Source organism: Nicotiana tabacum, chromosome 18, assembly GCF_000715075.1.
Source record: "Nicotiana tabacum cultivar K326 chromosome 18, ASM71507v2, whole genome shotgun sequence".
NCBI lineage: Eukaryota > Viridiplantae > Streptophyta > Magnoliopsida > Solanales > Solanaceae > Nicotiana > Nicotiana tabacum.
In genome coordinates, this window is record NC_134097.1 from 46,876,848 (window position 1) to 46,885,687 (window position 8,840).

General features: G+C 35.6%; 1 protein-coding gene across 2 annotated transcripts in view; it reads left to right on the forward strand.

The window, feature by feature from the left end:
• LOC107760230 (DNA ligase 4) overlaps positions 1–4,912 on the forward strand; it is a 50,502-nt gene extending 45,590 nt beyond the window's left edge. For both annotated transcript variants that reach the window (XM_075236837.1, XM_075236836.1), the window contains exons 25-26: positions 2,303–2,458; positions 4,099–4,912. In XM_075236837.1, coding sequence (XP_075092938.1) covers positions 2,303–2,458; positions 4,099–4,795 — 853 coding nt within the window. In that variant the 3' untranslated portion in view covers positions 4,796–4,912. The remainder of the gene's footprint in view (positions 1–2,302; positions 2,459–4,098) is intronic.
• The last annotated feature ends 3,928 nt before the right edge of the window (positions 4,913–8,840 follow it).

An 8,840-nucleotide genomic window follows, 5' to 3' on the forward strand; every position in this document is an offset into this window, starting at 1 on the left:
TCAGTGCGATATCCATTTCACTCGTTAAACAATTAACTCATGATTCGCGTCAAAAACCCAATCGCGACTTGGTGAAATTAGACCAAACTTTCCAGATCACTCCTATAATTCTTTATCAAAATTCCGGAAGTCTCAAAATCAAATTTCGATATCTTGAACAAAAAATGGACCTTTGGATCATTACATGCTTATGCTCAAAACGCCAAAATCTTCCAAAACATATCCGAGCCTCATGGGACCCCGACCAAACATGCCAACACACCCCATAACATAATTCAAACTTGTTCCAACATTCGGAACGCTCAAAACAACATCAAAACATCAAAATCACCCTCGGATTCAAGCCTAAGAAATCCAAAACTTCCGAATTCTGAATTCGATCAAAAAGTCTATCAAACCTCGTCCGAATGACCTGAAATTTTGCACACACATCACAAAAAACACAACGGACCTACTCCAATTTCCGGAATTCCATTCCGACCCCGACATCATAATCTCACCTATCAATCGGAAAACGCTGAAATCTCAATTTCGCCAATTCAAGCCTAAACCTTCCACGGACTTCCAAAATACATTCCGATCACGCTCCTAAGTCCCAAATCACCTAACGGAGCTAACCAAACCATAAAAATTCCAATCCGAGATCAAATACAAAAAAGTCAAATCTTGGTCAAACCTTTCAAATTTAAGCTTTCAACTGAGACTGTTCTTCCAAATTCATCTTGATTAATCTGAAACCCAACATCAACGATTTAATAAGTCATAATACACCACACGGGGCAAGTCATGCCCGAGAACTGGCGAGCAAAGTGCAAAAGCTCAAAACGACCGGTCGGGTCGTTACACTTATGTTTGAGAATAAATGTCAATTCATGCCAAATGATTTCTTTCCTCAATTTGCATTTAGAATTTTATTTGATAGTTCTTCATCTTATAATTCTAAGATCAGAATAATAAAAAAGTAGTAAAATTAGAACTTCCCACCCACCCTACCCACTTCCCACCACCCCAACCCCCACCTTACCTGCGACCCCCACCCCACCCTAAATAGAAATATTTATTTAGAGTACATTCTTTTAATATTGTAGATAGAGTGTTTTCTTTTTCATTTCAACAAAATGGATATCTTCTGTAGAAAAAATATTTTCTTTCATTTCAATGAAATAAGTACTTTATTTTCATGATGTAGAAATTTTTTTTTCTTTTTCACAAAATGAACACTTTCTTTTCATGTTGTAGAAAAAGTATTTTCTTTTGTTTCAATAAAAAGAGTACTTTCTTTTATGATGTAGAAAAAATATTTTCTTTTTTGCAAAATGAGTACTTTCTTTTCATGTTATAGAAAAAGTATTTTTTTTTATTTCAATAAAAAAAATATTTAAAAAAAGAAGTAACTCCTGTCTCGTGAGTTAAAAATTATATTCATATGTTCTTACTTCTTAAACATGTGTCAGATGTTTCTTACTAATAAGAAAGTAAAAAACAAAAACATATGATCACTGCAACTGTTTCTCAAATACCCAACAATATGTATTTGTGCAAAAGATACAAAAGAGTTCTACAAAAATCGGATGGAAGAAATTATTCACGGGTCAGGTTTGGGCTAGAAAAATAAATGGCTTTAGTTGGGTTGTGACCAAACTCAGCCCATCACTAATATATCTCATGCCCAACCCATTAAAACTTGGGCGGGTTGGACGGGTCAAATGGGTTTGGGCCGACTTTGACACCCCTAATCTTATGGAGTATATGGTGGGAAAGGAATAGGAGGTGTTTGATGGAGAGAGGAAACAAATAGCAGTCGTAAAGTATAATTATTTAGAATCTATTTCAATGGTGTAAGGCGAGGATAATAGAAGATTTATACGATGTTTTATACTTTTTGGATGCACCGAGATTAGTGTACTTAATTTCTATATGGTGATTTCTGTATTGTTGTAAATTTGTTTGTTTGCAGTACCATCTTGGTACTTGCCTTAATAATATTTACTTATCTTATCAATAAAAATAAAATAAAAAATAACTGCAACTTGTGGTATTTCTCATATAGTTTCAAAGTATCCAAATATCATATAAAAAATGAATTACTCTTCAGTCCGATTCAATAATGAAATGAAGAAGTTGACGCTTGATAAACTAAATGTAGAGTATCATGCAATATCTAATTTACTCAAAACCTTGTAATTTTGTGTCTGCCAGCATACATTTTGATGACAAATGATGTTTTTCTTTTACTGAATGAGGATAAGAAATATGCTCTCGTTTTTTATTCTTGATAATTTCCTAAGCTTTCATAGTTCAGTTTCTCAGAGGCAGAGAAGCATGTTTTGTACAACACAAAACTGCACGTTGTCAGGGCAAGTTGGTTGGAGGATTTCTTTAAAGAGGACCGGAAGTTACACGAGGATAGTTACAGCCTAAAGCCTAGCAATTTTCAAATGTCAATCTCTGAGAAGAGGTCAGTCATGTATTACTTATAGATCATGGTAAGGAGTTGGTGTATTTAATATTGGAGTTATTTCTCTTCATTTTTGTCTTCCATATTTGTGTGTGTGTGTGTGTGTGTTTTTTTTTTTGGGGGGGGGGGGGGTGAGGTATGCCAACAGCCATACTTGAGGGAAGCTCCTTAGGTTGGTTATTTTTTTTTCTTTTTTGATAAAGGAGCCTGGGCTCGTTATGCAGATATGCTACCCGTTACCTACTAAATAACATGTAGGAAGATTCTTCTTTCCAAAATGTTTGTCGCTTCTCCCATTCTAAAATATGTCCTGTCGTCTTTCTTATGCAAGTAAAATTCCGATGTATAGTATGTGTCATGCAGTTTTTGGATATGTATATTTTAGTTTTTGGAAAATGAATTAATCTTAATCCAATTTAGCTCCAAAATTGGTCAAAAAGGCAGCCGATAAGCGAAAAATATGGACAGATGAGTATAAAGGTAAGAATGAGACCCTCACATTTTATATGATAGAGTTTGACTATATACGGAGTAGAGTATAATTATAATGATAATAGTATAATGAAAATAAAGATTATGTTAGTATAATAGGCAATTGATACGTTGGATAGGAATGAGACTTTATATTATAGTGTTTGACTTTATATGGAATAGAGTATAATAATATACAGAGTAGAGTATAATAATAATGATAATAATATAATGCTGGTAAAGATTATTAAGAGATAATATGCATGCCGCTGCTGCTGATGTTGATAAGAAGCAGCAGTAATTGCATCTGCCAATAGGAAGAAGTAATTGTATGCCGATAGAAAAATCCACGTTGGGTCTTACTAGCACTTGGGCGAGAATTGAAAAATACTTAATTGGTATGCTAAAGAACCAACTATTGGGAAGTAATATTGAGCTGTGGATAGTACGAGCCCTGTGTTTGACCAAAAAGTACGGATCTTGGTTCAAATAATTAAATTTATGTAATTAGGGGTTAAACTTAATTAACAATAATATCTATAGATGAAGCTTTCAAGCGTGCAATGAATATTAGAGGGGTTCGGTCAGATAGAGATAATAACATGCAGTAACTGTTCTAGAAAGTACGAGCAATAATGTAGCATTCAGTAACAATGAATAACAATAAATGACATTTGAGTAAATAGGAGGAATGATTCACCCAATAAAGGATGAGATAGATGGATGTTCCTCCTGATAACGATGAATGACAGACAAATCCTTGAATATTCGAGTTATTCTCGGATCTGATGGAAAAGTATGGAATAGTATATCCAACGTAGGATTCTTTTTCCAATATAGGTGGATTTTGTGCCTGGAAATTGTGTGTCAAAAGTGAAGAAGGATGGAGGATATTTATGTCCATAACAAAGAGTCAATTAATTGAGAAATGCAGTCCTAGCAACGAGATTCCTGCAACCAAATTACCTATCTTTTGTCCTATAATTTGTACATATTCATCTTCTCATACTTGAACTTACTAGCTTTGCTATAAAAATTATTTTCCTAGGAAAGCTAGAAATGCAGAAACTTCTGCTAGTAAATTCAAGCATGCATGACCTTTTCCTTTGCTGGCATTTTGTTGTGTTTAGCCAATTTACTCGGTGCTGATGTTTTCTCTGATTTAATAGACATGATAAGGTAAGAGGAAAAGCCGTAAAGTGCAAAAGAGCATCTTCCCCTGATAATCACGGAGTACAAATCAAAGCAGAAGGAATTTCAGAACAGTGCCAAGCCATCACGCTACCTAAGGGGGATAGAAAGAGAAATAGATTAAGACCTACTGGTACTGCTACAGCAAAAGCAAAACCAGCAATCAACATGCCATGGAGAGTTAGGCGCAAGGCCACAAATAGACGTGCTAAGATTCATGAAAATGAATCTGATGAAAGTGCCACTTCAGGTGAGCACCTTCATAATGATGAGAGTGAAGGGGCTGCTGGGACTCGTGGAAGTCCTGAAAATGTTGGAGAGCATGGCTCAGGAATTCAGAACAAGGATGTTGCAGATGATTTGGAATTGTCACCACATGGTGAAACATTTCCACAAGGCACTTCTGAATGCAGTAGGAGCCGTGAAAGATTGGACGAAGCTCACGAAACTTCATATGAAAGTGCAAATATTGCCAGTGGTAAGCTGGAAGACCCTGTTGATCCAGTCCAAGCTATGTTATTGCATATGATACCCCAGCTGGATGGTAAGCCAAGCCATAGTGTGGACAGTCTTGTAAAAGACGACAAACCAGAGGCAGATGCTAATCCTAGTCCTAAAAAGAAAAAGAAAGTTAGCTATAAGGACGTAGCTGGTGAATTGCTCAAAGATTGGTGAAACACTTTATATCATGTATGTTCCCTTCTTACCCTTGACTAGATGATTTATAGCCATACAATTATGTAAGACTTGTTTTAAATCACAAGTTTCAAACGTTTAACTTTCTTTCTTAAACTTCATGCCTAGTCAAACGGTGTCTCATAAGTTGGGACCGCGGGAGTTTTTTTTTTTTTTAACTGAGAGCAGCTAATGGGTTGCGGTCACATGATATTTTAGTCTATGCCTCTTCTCTTCCGATTCGAGAGACCTAGCTCTGGTGTCTTACTCTTTGTATATAGTCATTTATGCAAAGAAACTATCTCATTTGCACAGACTTGATGCTGTAAAACAAAGTAAATAAAAACCAAATCCCTGGAACTAGAGGTCGAAATCATGCTTTAATTAGCGAGGTACTTCTACCTCGATTACTGAGCATCAACTATTGCGGCATAGTAAAGAATATTTTTAAAAAATAGTAAAGAATAAAAAGATCTGTTATTCCAGGTGAGTAGAATGAATCACATACAAGTTGTCTTAATGAAGCATAATGGAGTATCCTCTAACTGCTACTAAGAGTATGATGCTTGTTGAGACTAATGAATAGTTCCAGAGGCAATGTTAAATATGATTATTCATTCAAAAATGTAAAACTTAAGGTAAATTAGAAATCCCATAATGGATGGATGATGTCGAATTCATGTGCTCAGTGAAGACCTGAGTGTTTCAAAAGGAAGCAAATTTGTTGATGACTGCGTGCAATCCATGATGCTTGTTGAGTAAGACCTGAACTGTTAAAACGGCAGGTAATTCATAAGAAAGAACAAATAAAAGGATTATTGAGGCTGCAATATACAGTAAACCTCTCTATATCAGTCTTATTTATTCCAAAACTTATGGCTACTATAATGAAGTACTATTATAAAGAATATATATTATAATATAATATAAAAAATTAGTTCCAAAGAAAATTTGACCATTATAGTGAAGTACTATTACAGAGGATAACTGTTATATAGAGGTTTGACTGTAACATCAATTATGACGTACAACTTCAGAAATAACTTTCCCACTCTAAAGAAACAATCAAAACAGATATGGGGTTTAGTGGGGTAAAACATCACGACCAGCAGCTCTCTCCGGTTAAAAAGTTACTGCCCGTTGGGTAGAGAAAAAAAATGCACTGCTTTGGCAAACAATGAGGACTATTTGTGCTCCAAATAAAAAGTAGGAATATTTTTACATCTTTTAATAATTTTATAGATAAATGGATAGACATAAATTGAGATAGGAGGAATGCATTAAAAATGACAAGTTGGGACCAGTGGCGGATCCATGTGGTGGTTTGCGGTGCACGTGCGCCCATCCACCCTAGGCTAAGACACTGTAATTAGTTCATCTTTTTCAGATAATTATTATGAAGCCCAAGAGGGCACCCAGCAGCACAAGCAACCGATTGGTGTACTTGTTTATAGCAAGATCTGAAGGCTCTTTGGCTCTTTATGGACTGAGTTCAAAATCGCTTCATAGTAATTCACCCAATTCTTTTCCCTTTGTCATGATTTTATTTCCACTACTTGAATTTTCAAATATATAGTACCTATCAAGGTTTTTTATTTCACTCTTTCTGACATTCATTGGTGCCGTAATTTCAAACTCTTTTATACTATCTAATTGGTCTAAGCTTCCTCTTATGTCCTATGTTTTCATATAGGAAAAGCTTTAAAGGTTGCTTCTCTTAGATCTAATTGTCTTTTTAGATATTTTCCCTCCTTTTTGCACTTGTTTCATATAGTTGCTCAAACCAAATCGATCCAAAGCTAGCTGAACAGGCTGATTGCAAACTCTTGGTCGTCTTGGCTTGAGATAATTTACATAAAATTAATGGTGCTGTCACGACCTGAAATCCCAACCACGGGGTCGTGATGGCGCCTAACATTCACTTGCCAGACAAACCAACGTTAGCTAAAGAACTAACCATTTTTTAACAGTTTAAATGCAAAATAGTAATAATTAACGACTGATTAACTCTGAAATACGTGAAATAATTACATAAGTAACGCAGTCTATACTAAGCCAAAAAATCTGGAGTCACAAGTACATGACTATCTAGAATATTACAAACGTGGTCAGAAATGAAATATAATTGTCTGAAACTAGATAAACAGTAAAACAAGATAGAAGGAGATTTCAGGGACTACGAACGCCGTGCAACTCTATCTCAAATCTCCTGAAGAAGTCGGATCCGAGCAATCACCCCTACGCGTCGCTAGGACCAACACCTGAATCTGCACAAGAAGTGCATAAGTATAGTATGAGTCCAATCAACCTCATGTACTCTGTAAGTGTTGGGTCTAACATCGACGAAGTAGTGACTAGGATATGATAAGATGCTCACTATAACCTGTACAAATAATAATAAAAGAACAAAAATATAGGGAAAGCAAATAAACTCATAATAACAGGACTAGAAGGTCAACTAACAGTGGGCCCCAGAATAATATCAACTCATGACCTTATATCACAGTACATAAATAGAACACCCCAGCTATAAGCAGTTACAACACATCATACTCTGTCGCACAATATAAATCCAATATTTGTTGCAGCGTAATTCGATCCCAATATTATATCAATATCTGTTGCGACATACAACCCGTTCCCATTATCAATTCATTCCAATACTGTTGCGGCGTGTAACCCCTTCCCAATATCAACTCACTAACATAAACAACTCAACACAACCAAATTTCGTAATCTCAGCACAAAAGAAACTAAGCGTATAAAACATCAAGGAGCTACCAGTACCAAAAGAGAATAACTAATACCTCATATTCACAAACCTCGATAATTCATTAATACAAGAGTAGCTAAAGCACTCACACAATCGGATAGCACATAATAAAGTGCAACAAGTAAGATAAAAGGAAATAAAAGCAAGTAAAGACAAGAGACAATGCAGATATACAATTAATACATGTAGGAACATATAGCAGGTAAGCAGATATTGAGCGATAAATGAATAAATCGAAGCATGTAACAATCACGTAATTAACAAGTAAAGACATGTAGCAAGTAAAGCACGTAACAAGTAAAAACATGGAATAAATGAAGACAAGATACAATTAAAGACATGCAATTAAGTAGCCCAACCTGCATGCTTAAACCCATGACAATGCATATACACTCGTCACCTTGCATATACGTCGTTCCAACACATAAGTCATGTAGCAAATAGACTAATCAAGTACTTGGTAAATAGACCAACAGTCCTAATTCCCTCTAGTCAAAGTTAAATATGACACTTACCTATCAAATCAATAATCAACCACGAATTTTCCTTTTGAACAAGCCTCCAAACCAACCGGATCTAGCCGATTATTCATCAAATAATCCAAAATAAGCTTTAAAAACTATCCACGAATGAAAAAAGTTCAATATTTAGCTAAACTAAAAAAGTCAACAAAAGTCAACCCTGCTCTCCCTTGTTCAAAATCTGAGATTCGGACCAAATCTCGATTATCCATTTAACCCCAAGCCCGGTCATGTGATTTGTTTCAAAATTCGACCTTAATTTGAGGTCCATATCCCAATTTCATAATGTCCCTAAATTATACCCCAAACCCCTAATTTCTACCATAAGATTCATAGATTTGATTTTAAAATTCATGAAAAGGTATTTTGGAATAATGGAAAACAAATTAAAGTTACTTACAAATGATTTTGAGGAGAAAAGCTCTCAAGAAAATCGCTTCTATAGAGTTTATGGTTGGAAAATGGTGTAAAATGAGCAAAGTCCTGACATTTTTATCTTTTACCCAGCTGCAGGTATCACAATTATGAACCACTAATCGCAATTGTGATCAGTGTCTGAGCGTCAGAAGTATCGCAAATGCAAAAAATCTTTCGCATTTGCGAAGGTCCATCCCTCCGCAAATGCGAAACTTCTCCCTAAGCTGTTAGAGTCGCAAATGCGAGACTCCGGCCACATTTGCGATTTCCCAGCCTTTGTAAATGCGGCTCCTTCTTCACAAATGCAAAGTTCTCCAATCCCAGCCTCATCGCA